Here is a 22,586-nt window from a genome sequence, read left to right on the forward strand (position 1 = left end):
CAAACTTGAAAAGATGACTCCAGGGAAAGAGATTTGCAATAAATGATAAAGTGGAATGAGAGGTATATTTTGGAAGACTTGATAAATCGTATTATTTAAAAGATATTCAAATATTGGACAATCGTTGGACTCAATGTGTCGAGCTAAAAGAAAAATATATTGAAGCAAGAAATATATTTCCCAAAAAAATATATTTAAACCTTAAATTTTTTTTCTCTTTTCTTTTTATCATCTTTTTTTGTTTGCAATATTTAATTATATGTTCTAGATTCTTAATATTAAATTCTTATTTTTAATGTGATTTGAATTTCTTTCAAAAATAAAAAAAAATAAAAATATTCTCTAACTCGAAGTCTCCATAAGTAGAACCTTTTCTTTGCAAAATTAGACTTCGAGTTATGGAAGTTTGACTTGGAATACTCAAGTGATTATAACGCACAAACAGCTAAATTTTTGTGCAATAAACATTCATTTGCTGCAATTTATTTTATCAACTAAACTGTGGTTAAACGGTAAAGATAATAGACCTATAAAAGACCCAAATTAGCTAAATTTTCCGGGATGGATTTAGTCTCTACTCTTCTATACTAGGTTTCTTGCGAGGAATGTGGTAGCAAAACGGCGAAAAATCGTTAATTGAGGTACATGTAATGACCTACCACTGTAACCAACCAACCAAACTGTGGTGCTAAAAAAGCTAAAAGTTTTCAGAATGATTTTCGGTTGATTATTTTTGATTTTCATTCGCATTTTCATTTAAAACATTATTATTTTCCGAAAAACTATCTTTAAGCCAAAGTCTTCAGTTACATTTGCAAATAATAAGCTTATTAGGATATCAAAATATACCACAAAACACAACGTAGTCCGATTGTATTCATTATTTTTATATAACGTAATTTGTATCTTTTCATGGAAATTCACCAAATATGTGGTACTGGCTGCAAATATCAGTTTCATTGGAAAACTGAATAAAATCTGATTATAATGAGATTTAAAATGTTTGTAAACTAATTTAATAATGGACTCTCACGTAACTTCAGCATATGTAATTCAAATCTTTACTAAATAGTATAATCTTTTTTGTGGCATATATGTTTAACCATTTTTTTTTTTTTTTGAATTTTAATAAGAATTTAATTGCATAAATATTATTTTGCAGTATTTTCCTTATCTCCATAGTACATGTGGTACAAGGACATGTACCATAATTCAACGACAGCCAGACTAACTTCATACCACATAACCACATTTGTTGCGTGAGATATGAACACATGTAACTGACTTGATGACAATTTGCATCTCCATTGAAAAGTACAATTTGGTTAAAATAAATAAGTGTATATATCTATTTTACTTAAAATTAAATTATTCTGAATGATTCATTTAAATCTGTATTTTTAAGTAAAAAAATATGAAATTTTTTCGGTTACAAACGGTAAGTTTATTTGGTTTTCCATTCCCAGGTGCTTTTTAAAACTCTTTAAATAAAACTAAAAAGAATAAACATATAAAAAAATAAATAAATAAAGAATAATAAAATAAAGTTATATAAAATAAAATAATAAACAAAAAGATTCATTACACAGGATCTTTATTTAATAGATACCTTTTTAATTGTAGCGACACTCAAACAGCTTCTTATTGATACACATGTCCAATAACACCATCTTTTTAATTATTAATGTTAGTACGTTGAAACATCATGATGATTTACCTACTGGCGTACAAGGAAACGCATACGCGGACAAACTAAACAGGAAAGGAGCAGCCCTACCGATGATGGGACCGATACCTTTTTGTGGACTAGGCCATAGTACGCACTTCTCTTTTATAAAAATAAAGGAGAATCAGAATAAAAAGGATTACCGTGATAATATACCAGAATTAACAAAATCCAAATCACGTATTGATACATATAACAATAAGAGATACCTGAATTGTATGAACCTATCAAAAGAAAAACTTAGAATCATCACAGGAATACCAACAGAGCACTGTAAACTAAAATACCACCTTACGAGACTGAGTGTATATACGGATGCAAACTGTAGATTCTGTAAAGAGAATGAGGAGTCGGTAACACGTGTGCTGTTAGAATGCCCTACGCTAATACACATATGGAATAGGCTCCTAGAAATATATATACTTACGGAAGAGGCAATAAAACTTCGTAAAGTGAGTTCTATACTACTTTTATTGGCGCAACAGGGCTTAGAGATGTACTCTAAACCCGGAGTGGGGGCACAAAAGACCCGATGGTCGCAGTGCCACATCCCCTAACAATAATAAATAAATACTTTTATAAATTATTCAATTATTCCCGTTAAATTAAATATCAGTATAACTGCGTAAATTTGTAATTAAATTCCTTGTGTTTTCACTCTTACTTTTCTATGTAAGTTTTTAGTCTATTGTTTTACTAACACAATCGTCAACTTTAAACGATTTTTCAGTTAACAATCTATTCGTGTCTGTTACTTGTACGATTTACTTAACATTTATTTTTACAACCCACATAGTCTCTGGCGGAAAAGTGTTTAGAATATTTCCGAGTCAATCGTAAGAGACGATTAACATTCAATTGACACAACCCGATACTCTTTGAGGTGAAAATGGTAACTGAGTTTCACTTGTTCCACGTGTAATTCTAATACCATAAACATACAGGTTCAGCTATTCTGTCCAATTAAGGTAAGTCCCTTTAATGGGAATATCGTGTTGGCTGTGGTTAAAACCTTAAGTTGAGTGAATAGAATGACTGTATTTATTACATAAATTAGATGTGGAGTTGCATTCTTCTGCCGGGTATGGTTCTTCAAAAAACAGCAATGTTAGATGAGCTGCGCTCCGTTCAAAGCACAATACAAAATCCATAAATGTGGTTTTAATGGCACCGATGAAATTTCTTAAAATTGCAATAAAAGAACTTACGAAAACTCGAAAACCTAATACAGCACGACCCGTGGATCTTGTTTAGAAAGAGTATCATTAATTTATAGAAATATGCTCCGACATTTGAACATTTCGACCTTTAGATTCACAACGGTCCAACCAACATACTTTGAGCAATAGCATTGATATGACAAATAATATTTATATGATATTTAAAAGATCTACTTTATTAAAATTAAATTGTGTCAAGAAATGAAGAAACATACAACTTATTACCATAAAAATAATTATGAAACTCTTGGTCAGTTAATAATAACTGATTAAAAGATTTTTGAAATTAATATTGCTTTAATCACCATACAAATTTTAATTTTATATTATTGCAAAAACACTCAACCTTATACTTCAGTGCAAATCTTAATAATTAATATTCTTATATATTCTTATAAAGTATTTATGAGAGGCTTTAAACGCATATGTAAAAATGATTAAGTTGAGGATTTTTGGCTAATCGAATTGATTTACTTGATAGTTCGAGCGTACCTTTGGTATATTGGGTCAGCACTGCTATATGGCTGGTTGTGACAACAGCACACTAAGCACTAAATCTATATACATGTATATAAATGAAACTCAGTCATTTTGAACTTATATTTCTAACATATTTATGCTACTATTTTCAAACTATTTCTAGTCTTCCCGGCATAATGTGTAAAGCTGTACCATACTAATCTGATCAGGCTGGTTTCGAATATAGATCAGTATTTTACAACTACACATAAATATAGTATTTTATAGAATTTTAAATAAGACAAGAAATGAAATACTGCTCATTTTTTTTTATTGTTTCGAATTAATTGTTTAAAAAAAAATATATAATCAAGAAATGGTATTATAAGCAGTAAAAGAATTATTTAAAAAAAAATTGTATATTATTTTTTTAAAAATGGTATTTTAAAAAAATAATATACATTTCTTTAAAAAACAATTCTTACTTTTGTTCACTCAAAAATTTTTTTGTTTTACTTTTTTTTTTCATTTAAATTTAAATTTAAATTTAAAATAGTAGATAACTTAAATTGTTTATTTGAAATGGTCTATGGGCCTGCGATATTTGGCAACCGCCAAAGTGAACGGTTGCAAATACACTGACTTAGCCACACGTTTTATTTTTTCGAAGACATACTCCCAAGTTGTTTTATTTGCGATATTCTGTCGTATTAATAAAAATCCGGCATCGGCCATTGATTGCAAAAATTGTTTTTCATTGTCCTGATCTGAATAAACGTCGATTATAGCAAGTTGACCACCGTTTTTAATTAGCCTATTCGCTTCTAAAATAAGAGTTTGAAAGTCTTGCCCATATAATGTGTGGTTATATATTAATAGATCATAGCTGTTCGATTTGAAAGATGTCTGAGCAAAGTCAATCTCATCGCATTTTTTGATTATATCGACCGTCTGTAGTAATTTTTTAAAGGGCTTGCTATTTATTTTTCCCATCACTATGACTTTACTTTCGACCGGTAAACGAGTAACGAGTTTATAGACAAACTGTGTGTGCGGGTCCAAGTTCTTTACTTCCTGAGGAATGTCAGTTTCACTTTTTTCGCACTATGTTCCAATAAATAAAATTGAGTATATATTTTAATAAAATATGTAAACAAATTAAAAATAAAATAAAAAAAATTAAAATCAGAAAAATATTTTACCATGTCTAATCCATGCCCATCAGTTGTTTTCAGCACTAGTTTCGCACTTTGCTGCTTTCGTTTGGGGAGTTTACGGCGAAGTGCTTTAGCTTTTCTTTTCTTATGGATTTTGCGCCAAGCCTTCTTTACCACCGCTGGTGTCTTTCGCTTGACTCGTTTGGTTACTGGACGAACTACATTTGCTTTTTTTTTCTTGTTGACTTTTGACATGGCTTTTCTTATAAGTGCGGGTTTTTTGCGTTTCAACCATTTTTTACGACGGTTAACTGACTGTCTCTCCACCTTTTTTCGCTTAGTTAATAGCCTACCAAAGTTGTTGCGAGCATTAACAATCTTGTTTACCGCTGAAAGGACCGATCTATCAGAAGGTCCCGTTTTCGGTGGTGGAGGAAGTTGATACACAGTCTGCTCGACATTTTCTCCCTTGCCTTTGTATGAATTGTACACAAAAAATCGAGCAGATTTTTTCTTCGGCTGAAAAAGAAGCATAAAGTTATATTAATTTTTATATTTATCTTTCATTTAGTTTTTCTATAGTACATAAAAATTTTCTGATCTACATAAGTGCCTAATCAATATACTGTTTAAAAACTAAAGAAACACAGTTAAAGAACCGAATCATTAAAATAAAGTAAAAAAGGGAAAATGAATTTAAAAAAATGTCAGAGATGAAGTTGGAACTGGTAGAACTCCCGAAAATATACTTTATACATTTGAATAAAATGGCCTTGTCTCTTCTTTCTCGAGAATTACTGTGAAAATACTGTGAAATAGCAATAATAATCCCGTATCGAATTTTAGGTAGTAATCGTTATTATTGATGAGGGTACAAAAATAGATGAATGCTGCGGCAGTTTTGAAAGTGCAGTGGCCAGAAATCAATCAACTTTTCGAGATATAAGCTATATTGCTGCTAGCCGGTACATACTATGTTTTGCCATCATTTGGCGTCAAATCCACTTTAGATTTTTTTTTTTTGATAACATCACGTTTGCTACACACGGTAATTTTAATATTATCATTATTTGAGCTTTACTTTGTAGGAATGTAGAATTAAACTATTACTGTAACTATTAAATTACAGAATTTACCCTAATATACGTGACCCTAATGATATGTTTTACTGCATTATAGTCTTATCGAAAGATGCGTGGATGTGTACCACTCAGTGAATTGCTGAAAAATTTATTCTCCCGAAATTAATACGGATTATTGAATCAGCTTTCTTCAAAAAACAATAAAAGGTACCATGATTTCATTCTTTGGTTATACAAATATATTTATTTATTTTCTAAAGTCTTGAACCATTCTACAGGTGGGCTATCGAAGGGACACCAATTTGTCGTTACTACATCGTTATACAACGTCCTATGTATTGTAATATGCACTGCAAAATAAGCTATATACTATTATTTATAATTAGGTACTCAAGGCCAAAAGCGGTTTTATAATTTATAGAAAGCCATGTTTACAGATTTATATTAACATTATTTTTAACTTAAATTTTTGGCCATTATTCATGTCTCTATACTCCTCAATTTTATCTGTCTTGTACCCTTCTTACGTTCATATTTCAAATCTGAAAACGTCTTATATATTCCCTGCTGATGAGTAGTGAAAATTGTCTTACATAGTTGCTGTAAAATTAGAGGCACAAAAAACGCACTAGAAAAGAAAAGTTACTCAACGTCAACGATAAGATATGGAAAAAATAAAAACACTAATTATTGCATATCAAACTGTCCTCTAAATTGAATTTATTTCACTAACAAAGTAAGCCCTTTCGCTCCACTCACCAAATGGTTAATACTTATCTTACCGCCATTATTTTAATTAAAAAAAGAAAAACTTGAAGTGCCAGTTAACTGCACCAAAAAATAATAAAAATTAATCTAATAAAATATTTTTGTACAAAACAAAAACGTTTAAAATAAATTTGGAATATATGTATTAAACTTTAAAAGTGCATACCAGGGTGACATGCGGAAGAAAAATCTGCTCGATTTTATTGCGCTTCTCAGTTTTCGTTAAAGGCTTCTTTATTGTTTTGCGGACATTGCGCGGTAAAACTTTTTTCTTGTAAACCTTTTTATTTTTTCTCTTTTGAGCAGGCCGCTTACGTTTATATTTGTTAATCTTCGGCTTTCTACCCCCACCCCGCGGTATATAGATGTGGAGTTGCATTCTTCTGCCGGGTATGGTTCTTCAAAAAACAGCAATGTTAGATGAGCTGCGCTCCGTTCAAAGCACAATACAAAATCCATAAATGTGGTTTTAATGGCACCGATGGAATTTCTTAAAATTGCAATAAAAGAACTTACGAAAACTCGAAAACCTAATACAGCACGACCCGTGGATCTTGTTTAGAAAGAGTATCATTAATTTATAGAAATATGCTCCGACATTTGAACATTTCGACCTTTAGATTCACAACGGTCCAACCAACATACTTTGAGCAATAGCATTGATATGACAAATAATATTTATATGATATTTAAAAGATCTACTTTATTAAAATTAAATTGTGTCAAGAAATGAAGAAACATACAACTTATTACCATAAAAATAATTATGAAACTCTTGGTCAGTTAATAATAACTGATTAAAAGATTTTTGAAATTAATATTGCTTTAATCACCATACAAATTTTAATTTTATATTATTGCAAAAACACTCAACCTTATACTTCAGTGCAAATCTTAATAATTAATATTCTTATATATTCTTATAAAGTATTTATGAGAGGCTTTAAACGCATATGTAAAAATGATTAAGTTGAGGATTTTTGGCTAATCGAATTGATTTACTTGATAGTTCGAGCGTACCTTTGGTATATTGGGTCAGCACTGCTATATGGCTGGTTGTGACAACAGCACACTAAGCACTAAATCTATATACATGTATATAAATGAAACTCAGTCATTTTGAACTTATATTTCTAACATATTTATGCTACTATTTTCAAACTATTTCTAGTCTTCCCGGCATAATGTGTAAAGCTGTACCATACTAATCTGATCAGGCTGGTTTCGAATATAGATCAGTATTTTACAACTACACATAAATATAGTATTTTATAGAATTTTAAATAAGACAAGAAATGAAATACTGCTCATTTTTTTTTATTGTTTCGAATTAATTGTTTAAAAAAAAATATATAATCAAGAAATGGTATTATAAGCAGTAAAAGAATTATTTAAAAAAAAATTGTATATTATTTTTTTAAAAATGGTATTTTAAAAAAATAATATACATTTCTTTAAAAAACAATTCTTACTTTTGTTCACTCAAAAATTTTTTTGTTTTACTTTTTTTTTTCATTTAAATTTAAATTTAAATTTAAAATAGTAGATAACTTAAATTGTTTATTTGAAATGGTCTATGGGCCTGCGATATTTGGCAACCGCCAAAGTGAACGGTTGCAAATACACTGACTTAGCCACACGTTTTATTTTTTCGAAGACATACTCCCAAGTTGTTTTATTTGCGATATTCTGTCGTATTAATAAAAATCCGGCATCGGCCATTGATTGCAAAAATTGTTTTTCATTGTCCTGATCTGAATAAACGTCGATTATAGCAAGTTGACCACCGTTTTTAATTAGCCTATTCGCTTCTAAAATAAGAGTTTGAAAGTCTTGCCCATATAATGTGTGGTTATATATTAATAGATCATAGCTGTTCGATTTGAAAGATGTCTGAGCAAAGTCAATCTCATCGCATTTTTTGATTATATCGACCGTCTGTAGTAATTTTTTAAAGGGCTTGCTATTTATTTTTCCCATCACTATGACTTTACTTTCGACCGGTAAACGAGTAACGAGTTTATAGACAAACTGTGTGTGCGGGTCCAAGTTCTTTACTTCCTGAGGAATGTCAGTTTCACTTTTTTCGCACTATGTTCCAATAAATAAAATTGAGTATATATTTTAATAAAATATGTAAACAAATTAAAAATAAAATAAAAAAAATTAAAATCAGAAAAATATTTTACCATGTCTAATCCATGCCCATCAGTTGTTTTCAGCACTAGTTTCGCACTTTGCTGCTTTCGTTTGGGGAGTTTACGGCGAAGTGCTTTAGCTTTTCTTTTCTTATGGATTTTGCGCCAAGCCTTCTTTACCACCGCTGGTGTCTTTCGCTTGACTCGTTTGGTTACTGGACGAACTACATTTGCTTTTTTTTTCTTGTTGACTTTTGACATGGCTTTTCTTATAAGTGCGGGTTTTTTGCGTTTCAACCATTTTTTACGACGGTTAACTGACTGTCTCTCCACCTTTTTTCGCTTAGTTAATAGCCTACCAAAGTTGTTGCGAGCATTAACAATCTTGTTTACCGCTGAAAGGACCGATCTATCAGAAGGTCCCGTTTTCGGTGGTGGAGGAAGTTGATACACAGTCTGCTCGACATTTTCTCCCTTGCCTTTGTATGAATTGTACACAAAAAATCGAGCAGATTTTTTCTTCGGCTGAAAAAGAAGCATAAAGTTATATTAATTTTTATATTTATCTTTCATTTAGTTTTTCTATAGTACATAAAAATTTTCTGATCTACATAAGTGCCTAATCAATATACTGTTTAAAAACTAAAGAAACACAGTTAAAGAACCGAATCATTAAAATAAAGTAAAAAAGGGAAAATGAATTTAAAAAAATGTCAGAGATGAAGTTGGAACTGGTAGAACTCCCGAAAATATACTTTATACATTTGAATAAAATGGCCTTGTCTCTTCTTTCTCGAGAATTACTGTGAAAATACTGTGAAATAGCAATAATAATCCCGTATCGAATTTTAGGTAGTAATCGTTATTATTGATGAGGGTACAAAAATAGATGAATGCTGCGGCAGTTTTGAAAGTGCAGTGGCCAGAAATCAATCAACTTTTCGAGATATAAGCTATATTGCTGCTAGCCGGTACATACTATGTTTTGCCATCATTTGGCGTCAAATCCACTTTAGATTTTTTTTTTTTGATAACATCACGTTTGCTACACACGGTAATTTTAATATTATCATTATTTGAACTTTACTTTGTAGGAATGTAGAATTAAACTATTACTGTAACTATTAAATTACAGAATTTACCCTAATATACGTGACCCTAATGATATGTTTTACTGCATTATAGTCTTATCGAAAGATGCGTGGATGTGTACCACTCAGTGAATTGCTGAAAAATTTATTCTCCCGAAATTAATACGGATTATTGAATCAGCTTTCTTCAAAAAACAATAAAAGGTACCATGATTTCATTCTTTGGTTATACAAATATATTTATTTATTTTCTAAAGTCTTGAACCATTCTACAGGTGGGCTATCGAAGGGACACCAATTTGTCGTTACTACATCGTTATACAACGTCCTATGTATTGTAATATGCACTGCAAAATAAGCTATATACTATTATTAATAATTAGGTACTCAAGGCCAAAAGCGGTTTTATAATTTATAGAAAGCCATGTTTACAGATTTATATTAACATTATTTTTAACTTAAATTTTTGGCCATTATTCATGTCTCTATACTCCTCAATTTTATCTGTCTTGTACCCTTCTTACGTTCATATTTCAAATCTGAAAACGTCTTATATATTCCCTGCTGATGAGTAGTGAAAATTGTCTTACATAGTTGCTGTAAAATTAGAGGCACAAAAAACGCACTAGAAAAGAAAAGTTACTCAACGTCAACGATAAGATATGGAAAAAATAAAAACACTAATTATTGCATATCAAACTGTCCTCTAAATTGAATTTATTTCACTAACAAAGTAAGCCCTTTCGCTCCACTCACCAAATGGTTAATACTTATCTTACCGCCATTATTTTAATTAAAAAAAGAAAAACTTGAAGTGCCAGTTAACTGCACCAAAAAATAATAAAAATTAATCTAATAAAATATTTTTGTACAAAACAAAAACGTTTAAAATAAATTTGGAATATATGTATTAAACTTTAAAAGTGCATACCAGGGTGACATGCGGAAGAAAAATCTGCTCGATTTTATTGCGCTTCTCAGTTTTCGTTAAAGGCTTCTTTATTGTTTTGCGGACATTGCGCGGTAAAACTTTTTTCTTGTAAACCTTTTTATTTTTTCTCTTTTGAGCAGGCCGCTTACGTTTATATTTGTTAATCTTCGGCTTTCTACCCCCACCCCGCGGTATATATTTTTTTTTAGCCATGACCTTTTTTTTTCGTTTCTTAACAATTGGCTTATGTTTACGTTTTCTTGTTTTTGGTTTCTTACGTCCACGTTTACGTTTTACAATCACTGCGCCCACGCGTTTTTTCTTATTGGCCTGTCTTTTAACTCTTACGTACGTCTTGCGTTTTCGTATTGCTGAGAAACGAGGCCTCTTATATGATTTTAGCACTTTTGGAACGTGATAGACTATAGTAGAGGCAGATTTTGGATTACCTCTTCCAGATTCGCTTCTCTTAGCGGTTGTACGGGTTATTGCAAAATGTTTGAGAAGCGATTTTTTGGTTTTCTGAAAAAAAATTATTACCATTAAAAAAGATCTTAATATTGGTTTCTACTATTAAAATACCTTTTACTATATCAAAATAAATACTTACTATCTAACACTACAGTATTGTTTTTAATTAGCGAAAGAAAGCAATTCGTCAGCTCCAGCAATAATTGCCGTAAAGATTTTTCGTAAAAATTTTAGCATTCATCTAGGACAGAGCTGTCCAAAACGAGGCCCGTGACCCACATGCGGCCCGTGGCTAATGTTTATTCGCCCCGCGACATGTTTTTAAAAAATCTACAACAGTTACGCAAATTTTCTTTTGGTGTATTGGTAAATCCATATTTTATTTTTATGGTATACCAAATAAATGAATTTAACATTATAACCGTATTTTTATTTTTATCGAAAACAAGTATAAGCGTATGTATTTGTATCTGCGGCCCTCCACTCTGTACAGTGATTTGTATTGACTCACGATAGCTTCTGGTCTGGACAGCCCTGATCTAGGGGATAACTTTCAAACTGACTTTCTAAGGACTCAAAGAAATAAAAGTTTGGCTCCAGCAACAACAATGTGTTATGAAGTTTTATAAAATAAATAATTTATAAGCTAAACATATGGTTTAAACAGTATAGAGATGAGATTAACTTATTCTTTAATTATTTTAGATTGATCGTAAGCGTAACTATTTAAATAAAAATTGAAATTAAATGAATTAACTGCAAACAATGAACTGGATCTTGTTTACGTTTGTTCCTGGTTTTATATTCATACTATAACGTATCATATAAAAAAATTGGGTTAAGAACACTTTTATTTTGTGTATATATTTCACTCTAGTTCATATTCACCAAATTCAATTGCTAGCTCATTACTTTCTAATGGCTTCCACTGTTAATTGATCATATCATCGTGTGCTGAAACCCAGTTTATATATCATATCACATTACCCACACCACTTTGATTCAAACCAATCGAACTACTTTCGACGGTTTACTGACTGCAACGGTTTAAAATACAGAAAATAATAATACAATGTATGTCGTAAAGGATTCACGATATATAACATTCAAATCCAATACAAAAAAACAAATTTAATAAGACTAAGATATACAGCCAATTACTTACGACTTTTATTAACTAAAAACTATCTAAGGATATGTAAGGATTAAAGGTATTTCGGTATCTAAAACGTTGGTTAGAATTATTTACGAAAACCAACATTTGCCATACACTTGCAACGCTGTGAAAATGATACCCACACTTCCCCAAATTCTTTTGGGACATGGGTTTCAAGAATGTCCGAGAACAGCGGCGACATCACTAAACAATTATATAAACACGAACGTAAACTAAGAGTATTATAAAAAAAAATAAAATAACAAAAAGAAACTATGCTACGAGAACACACTCTCACTCCAACACAAGTGATGTACAAGGCCCGTACACGAAACGTTATTCAAGACAATTTACTCAATTTTAATTTTTGTCTCCATATCTTCTATTAAGTTGAAGAATCAATCTATTTTCAACTACGTATTTACATGTACTTAAAATGGTGGCTACTATAAATTAATTATAAAAAGAAACAATAAATAATTATTTTTCAAATGCTATAATCATAAGGTAGAAGAATTACAACAACATAAGACATCTTGTAATATATACATTTTCTTGACGGTCTGATAAAAATAGATCACCAGTGTTACTGAAGTACCTATTGTTACAAAAATTTATTGCAGAGGAATACTTTTATATTCAGTAATGAATTTTTATAAAAACCTTTCACTCTTAAATATTTTTATTAATATTAATATTTATTACATTTTATAATATGTTTTGTTTTATTTAATCATAAATTAAGCAAGCTTTGGTATATGAAGATTACCTACCTGACCAGGGAGTTTTGGCATATATATTTCGTGAACTTCCTTCGACTTTTTTTCTGGCATTCTTCTCTTTTTAGTTTTAACCGAAAGATGTTTTTTGATCCTTTTGCGATTTTGGGTTGATAACCCAGGTTTTTTTATAGCTGAAATCTTCTTCTTTTTTTTTAGTACTTTCTTAGGTTTTTTTTTTGCCTTTGAGTTTTAAATGTATTTATTAATATAATATATAAAGTCTATATATATATATTCTTAAATATATATAAAAGCTAAATATGAGAAACGTTTTATATAAGGACTTCAGTTTTGTTTTAATTAATCATAAATAAAGTAAACTGTGGTATGTAAGGATAACCTACCTGAACAGGGGGTTTTGGTAAAAATATTTCGTGAGCTTCCTTTGACTTTTTTTCTGACACCATTTTCTTTTTAGTTTTAACTGAAAGATGTTTTTTGATCCTTTTGCGATTTTGGCTTGATAACCCAGGTTTTTTTATAGCTGAAACCTTCTTCTTTTTTTTTAGTACTTTCTTAGGTTTTTTTTTTGCCTTTGAGGTTTAAATATATTTATTAATATAATATATAATATATATATATAAATATATACTTAAATGTATATACTTAAAATTGATGTGAATATTGTCATAAAAGCTAAATATGGGAAACGTTTTATATAGGGCTTCAGTTTTGTTTTAATTAATCATAAATGAAGTAAGCTGTGGTATGTAAGGATTACCTACCTGAACAGGGGGTTTTGGTAAAAATATTTCGTGAGCTTCCTTTGCCTTTTTTTTTGGCATCCTTTTCTTTTTAGTTTTAGCCGAAAGATGTTTTTTGATCCTTTTGCGATTTTGACTTGATAACCCCGGCTTTTTTATCGCTGAAATCTTCTTCCTTCTTCTTAGTACTTTCTTAGGCTTTCTTTTTTTTGCCTTTGGAATTTAAATATATTTATTAATATAATATATAACTACTTAAAATTGATGTGAATATTGCCAAAAAAAGGTGAATATGAAAACGTTTTACATAGGCACTTCAGTTTTGTTTTAATTAATCATAAATGAAGCAAACTATGGTATATAAGAACTACCTACCTGAACAGGGGGCTTTGGCAAATTTATTACACGAACTTTTTTCGTTGACTTTTTTTTTGACACATTTTTTCTTTTAGTTTTGGCCGAAAGATGTTTTTTGATCCTTTTGCGATTTTGGCTCGATAACCCCGGCTTTTTTATCGCTGAAATCTTCTTCCTTCTTCTTAGTGCTTTCTTAGGCTTTCTTTTTTTTGCCTTTGGAGTTTAAATTTATTTATTAATATAATATATAGCTACTTAAAATTGATATAAATATTGCCAAAAAAACCTGAATATGAAAACGTTTTACATAGGCACTTCAGTTTTGTTTTAATTAATTATAAATGAAGTAAACTGTGGTATGTAAGGATTACCTACCTGAACAGGGGGTTTTGGCAAATTTATTTCGGGAACTTTCTTCGATGACTTTTTTTTGGACAAATTTTTTCTTTTAGTTTTGACCGAAAGATGTTTTTTGATCCTTTTGCGATTTTGGCTTAAAACCGATGGTGTCTTTACAGCTAAGATTTTTTTCTTTTTTTTTAGTGTTTTACGCTTTCCTTTTTTTGCCTTTGGGGTTTGACGTACACCTTCACTATTTTTCAAACCTTCACTCTTTTTTTGTTTTCTTTTACGTGCCTTTTTTTTATTTTTTGGCATTGGCTTTTTAGTTGTATTTCCAATTTTTGGAAGACGATATACAATTTGGCTAGCACATTTTTTTACTTTTCTCTTAACAGGACGCTTTATTTTCGTGTTAAAAGCAAAGTGTTGCAAAGAAGATATTTGTTTTCCCTAAAGAAATATTTTAAAAAAATTAATAAATATATTATCTTTATGGTATATATCAGAAAAATTATGTCACGACTTTTAATTATGCAACATTAATTGTTTGCCGAGTTTAAACGGACTTCGGACTAAAAAATTCTCTATTCGGTTTTCGAGCATCTGTATTAAAATCTTCCATAAAAGTTATATTATGGTGGACCTGAAAGTGCGAACCAATTTTTAATTGGATACATATGTACGTATGTACGTATATGTATATACATGATGATATATGATATGACACATAAATTTAAATGATGTGCAACAAGTATAAAATATATGTTTTTGTTTAGAACGTTACTGTAGAGAACTGAAAACATTAGCATCTACTCTTAAATATTTTGTTTTGAATTAGCCTAGTACTGATACATTTTAAGCTGTGATATCACTGTTGCGAGAAACTATGGTTTTTAAGGCAGTAAAATTATATGCATGTCGTAAGTCTTTTAATATAAAACACAAAAAAAATTTTAGTTCCGTCATTCTCATGAGCTTATATCTACTTCAATGGGTATAGGCCCATGTCCTCAGTATATTGCCAGTTTATAAATTCTAAATTATTAGAATTTATTTTTTTTACTTCGTAAAATTTTGTAAGAAATATTTGTTCTTATTATTTGAATTTTATTTGGATATTGCATACTATCTATAAATCATACCTGTGTACGTTTTTTTGTTTTTGGAATATATATTTCAAGAATCTCTTTTTCAGTTGTTTTATCGGCTTTACTTGAAAAAGGTTTTTTGATTCTTTTACGCTCATGGCTTGGTAAATGAGTTTTCTTAAACACCGGTTTTTTCTTTGGTTTTTTCATTTTAACCGGTTTAGTGCTTAGATGCTTACATACAGTTGGCTTCGGCACTGGATAGACGATATTACCATTAGAATTATAATAGGGTTTGTTTGTATTTGGTTTCCTATTGTTATCTCTACCACGTTTATATTTAGGTTTATATTTCTGATGGTATTTCGTAGCTGCCTTTTTAGGACCCTTTTTGGGACGTTCCATATTTACGTTTGCGATCTCACAGTTTCCTTTACGTGTTTCTTGACATTTTTTTGGCGTTGCATTTTCTTTCTCATTTTCTTGATCTTCTATTTGATTCTTTTTGTTTAATTTACCTTTAGCTTTTTCTGGTTGCTTAGACCTTTTGACATCATATTTTTTGCCGTAAGGTTTCGGCACACGTTGACTAACTCCCATTTTCTGGAAAGAAAAAATACAGACGCTAAGTACGCTAGATTGAGCATAAGATTAGGGGCTATTTTATCTGGACAGTTATGGTCAAGTTTCGATTTATATGATGAGAGTGTTGAGAATTAAAATTATACATCTAATAATATATATATAATTATATATTTCTACAAGTAGCTTCATGAAAAACGTGCTTCCACATTAAAAATTTAGATGAATTAAATAAATTGATGAGTGATAATGGGCGAAAATATTAAATTTCAAGCTCGAGGATGATTAATGATTTTATTTATTCAAGATAGAGGTCTAATATTAGTAGGTGCGTTATATATATTGAACATACAAAGACTTAACGTGCGTTGTAAAAACTCTAATATCAATACAAACACTTAAATACTTTTACATTAAGACCGAAAAGTTTTCGGAAATTCTCATTTAAAATTCGCGCGCTGTATATTTTTCGATATTTTAAGTTTATGTAGTTTGGCAGAAATTAAGGACAATTACTATGCCAAAAATGAGCGCGATCTGTCAGACAGTTCGTTTACGGCAGCTGTTGAAACCAGTTCACCTCAGTAGTGCGTTGCGAAAAAAACAATGGAAAAAAATATTGAACAAAGAGTTTGCATCAAATTTTGTGTTTCGAACGAAATTTCGTGTGCAGAATCGTTGCGAATGCTACAAAAGGCTTATGGGGAATCAGTTTTATCGAAAACTCAAGTTTATGAGTGGTACAAAGCCTTTCAGGACGGTCGTACGACCGTCAAAGACATTTCGCAACGCACTACTGAGGTGAACTGGTTTCAACAGCTGCCGTAAACGAACTGTCTGACAGATCGCGCTCATTTTTGGCATAGTAAATAAGGACAGTGCTGCCAAACTACATAAACTTAAAATATCGAAAAATATACAGCGCGCGAATTTTAAATGAGAATTTCCGAAAACTTTTCAGTCTTAATGTATATTTCTGTTAAAATAAGTAAATAAAAGTAATTTTAATGCAAAGTTCTATATGTTGATAAATAATCCAACACAGTATTATTTATAAGCAAAGGAAAAATAAATTAACCCGTACCAAATAAGATACTAAATAAGGCGAAGCACATACCAAATAAGGCGAAGCCCGTACCAAATAAGGCGAAGCCGGTACCAAATAAGGCGAAGCCCGTATTATTAGGAAGCCGGTTTTAACTACTGATTTTAGTGAAACTCAGCTCATACTACTATTGTATAAAATGAAAATGATAATTATTAAAAAATAAAAAATTTTTTGTTTCACTAACTTAATGCATCTTCGAATACCTTTCTCTCACCGACCTGACTGAGTTTATAGAACTGTCAGGTTGGTTTTCCTTTACCTAATTGTGTACTCGTTACCTTTTCCGGCGTTGGCTGTATACTGATTTAAATCTATGTACGTACCAATGCTGCTCCTGTGATACCACAATGGGCCATTCTATGAGCTCATGTGGGCTTAATGCATCAGCTGATATTGTCATGGTAATATTACATCTTCATCATTCATTTAATGAGGTCATGATTATATTTTGCAAAGTTTCAAGCTTAGTTTAAACTCTCTATCGTTTGTGGATATTTTAAAGAATTTAGGACAGGCACTAACGCGAAGAATAAAAGATGTTGATATATCACTAGGAAAAATATGACGAGGTGAGAGGATATCAGAAAATATACAATATAAAATTTGAAAATCTTGCTTTTAATGTGAGGTGCAAATTTTTCCAAATAAGAGATATTTTAAAGATGTTTGCACCTAATTTTGTATGAGCTCATATTAGGTACTTATTTTGAAGAGTCGTTTTCTTATGTAGTATAACGAGTTCTTCAGCACCTCATAAAAATTCTAACAGCTTTATATAAAAAGTATAAAGAGTGTAAAAAAAATATAATGAAGAACTCAAGAATAATGTGGTGATATCACAACGAGCTCCCGACTTTTCCAACGCTTTCTTTATTGCTTTATTCTTTATTACTTTCCCATTATAAGTTTTATTTAATTATTGTTTGGTTAAAAAAAAATTACTATTGTTATTCCAAATGATTAATTCAACAATTAAAATATAGAGAAAGAAAATTAATATATATGCACATACCAATGAAAATAATATGGATCCTTCTGAAATCGATTGTCCAAGTTTTGAATTTCCTCTTAAAATTTTCAAATAAAACTCATCCGTAATTTGCTAAAAGTATTGAAACATTATTTTTTTTTAAATTTGTTTTCAAATAAAGTATTTTAAAAATATTGACAGTAATTTCAAACAAAATGTCATTTTTTACGCTCAAACTTCAATGTAATATTTTTCTACCGGTTCAATGGAATCAAAAAAGGCAAATCCCAAATGTGAACAGATGAGAAATTTATTGAAATTATAAAATTTTTTTAAAACTTTTACCTTCCGTTTCTTGAACTGAACCCAAATACAACTAGCTGACAACTACTTTTTATTACGAAAAGCTATAAAATTTCGAAAACTTCGAATTCGAAAACCTGAAGTGAAACAATGATATAAAATTAAACATTGATGTAATTGATAGTAAAAACTAGAAACTAACATTCAAAAGAAAGTTAGATAGAAAAGAAAGTCTACAATACGGCTGTGTTGCCAAACTTGACAACACAGTGTTGCATTTGTACAAAATTATTATAAATATTAGGTCTGCTCCACAAGCTACTCGTAATAACTTTGAGTAACACTGTATATACACAAGTACGTTCCATCAGCAAATTTTCGAGTAAATGAGAGTATCTAAGAGAGCGTAACATCCCTGTCGAAATTTGAAAATGCTACACAGACTTTACTCGTAAATTTAATTTCAAGAGTAATTTGGTACTTTACGCTCTCAGTTTGTACTTTACTTGTGTTTTACTTGAATTTTACTACAAGTAGCTCGTGGAACAGACCTACTAACTCAACTTGAAAATTTTACTTCAATTTTATAATAAAAAAAAAATGATACGAGTGTATCACAATACCTTCAGATATTGTATTTTTTCCAATACAAATTAGGATAAAAGTATAGATCTAGACTAGTTGAATACTTTAATGATACTGATATGTTAGATTTTATTAAAACACGAAAATAAGCAAAATGCGGAAAAACTATTCAAAATTACTTAACATTTTTTTAAAGATAGATCGAAGAAAAAACGTGTTAAGACATTTGTGTTAAGATTTTTCTAACTATTTTCCAACTATTTTTTATATTGAAAACAATTCGTCGGCCTATCACCAATTATTTCGTTACAAAATCCCTAAGTGACATAGGTCATAGGTATGTCAAACTGTTGGAGAGAAATTTCATTTAAAATTTTTCCAAAACAGTGTTAATCAGTAATAAGTGACAGCATTTTCACACTTTCGGATCTTTTGTGCATATCTATAATATAGAAAATATTACTTTTTAAATATGACAACCAAATAGAATCGAAATCGTAATTTAAGTACGAAATTGAAAATTGTAATATGACTTAATAGTCCTGACCATTCATCATATGATTCTCTGCATATCATTACCCTTAAAAAACGACAGCTAATTATTATTCTTCTAAAGAATTTGTTTACTCAAACGCAATATATTTGGATTTTAAGTCATAGAAACCTATCCACTCTTGAAGCGTTTAACAGCAGCTGATTAAAACTAGAGAATGGTGCAATATTATTGTGTAAAAATGGTATAAAATGGACAATAGTAACAGTTTGTGACATGATCAAAATATAAAATATAATCCATTATAAACTAATAAAAACACAACAAAAACCCTATCAGGAGGAAGAAGTTGTATTTTAAATCGATTGTATTAGGCCATATATACTACCGGTGATACTGGATTTCTTGACATCACACCGGCAGAAACTTTGTCAAAAAAACACAATGATTCAAACAATAAAATTCTTTACAAAATCCAAAAATCTGTTCCCACATTTTTCTTAACCCTACCAACTATAACATGGAGCACATAGGCATCCAGAATTGTTTATGTGTAGTAAGTTTAGTAGTAAGTTAGATATGTCTAAGAATATATCACAACAAAAAACATATATAAGAATAAGCACGCTACTTACAAATTTCTCGATTTCTCTTTTGCTTCCGCTAGATAATAAATTTCTGTAATTACCCACAATTTTCAGAAACTGTTCTGAATTTTTATTCACAAATTCATTAAATATTTATTTTATTATATATGAAACCATATTCATAGAGAACTAGATTTACAATTTTGAAATTTTGTCAGTTAATCAGAGTATCTTTTATAAAATACTGTCAGTTGTATTTTTATCATATTTTAATAATACAAATTTATATAGGGTGTCCCCTGAGTAAAGCAAATGAGTGCAGGAAAAGATTTGTATGTAAGACCATTCCGGTTTTACCATAAACCGAGACTGAGCTTGAGTCTTAAAGAAAATGTATCCGTAAAATACCCTCAATCAATAAACAGTGACTTATCTCAAAACTGGCTTATTTAAACATCTATAGTGATCGTGAGGTTTTAAGGAAAAACTACCGAACTTTTTAAAAAAAAAATTAAATATCAATCATTTATCGTAACATTGTGATATGGAACTGAATGTTTATAAAGTGCCTGAAAAATCTTCTCCTGGAAGCTGTCAGTCTTAGGATACTCACAACCAACCATCTTAACATGGAACGGTGCACTGAAGACCAAGATTAAACTTTTAAGTGTTTTATAAATCAGATTCTTTAAAAAAATTTTAATAACTTAATATAACAAAAAACATATATAAGCATAAGCACGCTACTTACAAATTCCTCGATTTCTCTTTTGCTTCCGCAAGATAATAAATTTCTGTAATTACCCACAATTTTCAGAAACTGTTCTGAATTTTTATTCACAAATTCATTAATTATATATTTTTTTATATTTGAAAACATATTCATAGAGAACTAGATTTACTATTTTGAAATTTTGTCGGTTAATCAGAGTATCTTTTATAAAATACTGTCAGTTGTATTTTTATCATATTTTAATAATACAAATTTATATAGGGTGTCCCCTGAGTAAAGCAAATGAGTGCAGGAAAAGATTTGTATATAAGACCATTCCGGTTTTACCATAAACCGAGACTGAGCTTGAGTCTTAAAGAAAATGTATCCGTAAAATACCCTCAATCAACAAACAGTGACTTATCTCGAAACTGGCTTATTTAAACATCTATAGCGATCATGAGGTATTTTGGAAAAACTACCGAACTTTTTAAAAAAAAATTAGATATGAACCATATATCATATAGTGCCTGAAAAAGCTTCTCCTGGAAGCTGTCAGTCTTAGTATACTCACAACCAAACATCTTAACATGGAACGGTGCACTGAAGACCAAGGTTAAATTTTTAGCTGTTTTATAAATCAGATTCTTTAAAAAAATTTTAATAACTTAATATAACAAAAAACATATATAAGCATAAGCACGCTACTTACAAATTTCTCGATTTCTCTTTTGCTTCCGCTAGATAATAAATTTCTGTAATTACCCACAATTTTCAGAAACTGTTCTGAATTTTTATTCACAAATTCATTAAATATTTATTTTATTATATATGAAACCATATTCATAGAGAACTAGATTTATAATTTTGAAATTTTGTCAGTTAATCAGAGTATCTTTTATAAAATACTGTCAGTTGTATTTTTATCATATTTTAATAATACAAATTTATATAGGGTGTCCCCTGAGTAAAGCAAATGAGTGCAGGAAAAGATTTGTATATAAGACCATTCCGGTTTTACCATAAACCGAGACTGAGCTTGAGTCTTAAAGAAAATGTATCCGTAAAATACCCTCAATCAACAAACAGTGACTTATCTCGAAACTGGCTTATTTAAACATCTATAGCGATCATGAGGTATTTTGGAAAAACTACCGAACTTTTTAAAAAAAAATTAGATATGAACCATATATCATATAGTGCCTGAAAAAGCTTCTCCTGGAAGCTGTCAGTCTTAGTATACTCACAACCAAACATCTTAACATGGAACGGTGCACTGAAGACCAAGGTTAAATTTTTAGCTGTTTTATAAATCAGATTCTTTAAAAAAATTTTAATAACTTAATATAACAAAAAACATATATAAGCATAAGCACGCTACTTACAAATTCCTCGATTTCTCTTTTGCTTCCGTTAGATAATAAATTTCTGTAATTACCCACAATTTTCAGAAACTGTTCTGAATTTTTATTCATAAATTCATTAATTATATATTTTTTTATATTTGAAACCATATTCATAGAGAACTAGATTTACTATTTTGACATCTTGTCGGATCAACAATAAATTTGTATCTTTCATAAAATACTGTCATTTGCATTCTAATGAGGTTTACGAAATGACTATTGCAATCAGCCTCATAGTACGATGCACTTAAAATTACTAAATTATAGACATTTTTTTACTGTATATATTTTATTATAAGCACAGAAACAAGCATTCAAAAAGTTTTAACATAAATATTTCTTGTATCTACAATCGGCCTTTTCTTTTG

At 29.9% G+C, this 22,586-nt stretch overlaps 2 protein-coding genes across 2 annotated transcripts; both read right to left on the reverse strand.

Annotated features, from left to right (window-relative positions):
• Nucleotides 1-3,931: 3,931 nt before the first annotated feature.
• LOC119688319 lies at nucleotides 3,932-6,791 on the reverse strand. Its single transcript, XM_038102997.1, has 3 exons — nucleotides 6,579-6,791; nucleotides 4,608-5,081; nucleotides 3,932-4,509 (listed from the first exon to the last, which is right to left on the reverse strand). Exons 1-3 carry the CDS (start codon nucleotides 6,789-6,791, stop codon nucleotides 3,979-3,981), a joined length of 1,218 nt encoding a protein of 405 aa, XP_037958925.1. The 3' UTR covers nucleotides 3,932-3,978.
• Nucleotides 6,792-7,925: 1,134 nt separating this feature from the next.
• Nucleotides 7,926-22,276, reverse strand: LOC119689339 (titin-like). The gene is made up of 11 exons (XM_038104151.1): nucleotides 22,198-22,276; nucleotides 18,175-18,264; nucleotides 15,527-16,075; nucleotides 14,418-14,834; nucleotides 14,061-14,255; nucleotides 13,707-13,898; nucleotides 13,326-13,514; nucleotides 12,973-13,161; nucleotides 10,573-11,094; nucleotides 8,602-9,075; nucleotides 7,926-8,503 (listed from the first exon to the last, which is right to left on the reverse strand). The coding sequence occupies exons 3-11, from the start codon at nucleotides 16,070-16,072 to the stop codon at nucleotides 7,973-7,975; spliced, it is 3,255 nt and encodes a 1,084-aa protein (XP_037960079.1). The 5' UTR covers nucleotides 16,073-16,075; nucleotides 18,175-18,264; nucleotides 22,198-22,276; the 3' UTR covers nucleotides 7,926-7,972.
• Between the last annotated feature and the right edge of the window lie 310 nt (nucleotides 22,277-22,586).

Source organism: Teleopsis dalmanni, chromosome X (assembly GCF_002237135.1).
Source record: "Teleopsis dalmanni isolate 2A chromosome X, ASM223713v2, whole genome shotgun sequence".
Lineage (NCBI taxonomy): Eukaryota > Metazoa > Arthropoda > Insecta > Diptera > Diopsidae > Teleopsis > Teleopsis dalmanni.

Bases quoted from the DNA above. Each gene is read 5' to 3' on its own strand.
- LOC119688319 (XM_038102997.1), bottom strand. From the start codon at position 6,791: ATGCAACTCCACATCTATATACCGCGGGGTGGGGGTAGAAAGCCGAAG. The intron at 5,082-6,578 runs GTATGCACTTTT...CTTCTTTTTCAG, and splicing joins TTCTTCCGCATGTCACCCTG to CCGAAGAAAAAATCTGCTCG. The intron at 4,510-4,607 runs GTAAAATATTTT...ATTGGAACATAG, and splicing joins ATGGGCATGGATTAGACATG to TGCGAAAAAAGTGAAACTGA.
- LOC119689339 (XM_038104151.1), bottom strand. From the start codon at position 16,072: ATGGGAGTTAGTCAACGTGTGCCGAAACCTTACGGCAAAAAATATGAT. The intron at 13,515-13,706 runs GTAGGTAATCCT...TAAACCTCAAAG, and splicing joins TACCAAAACCCCCTGTTCAG to GCAAAAAAAAAACCTAAGAA. The intron at 8,504-8,601 runs GTAAAATATTTT...ATTGGAACATAG, and splicing joins ATGGGCATGGATTAGACATG to TGCGAAAAAAGTGAAACTGA.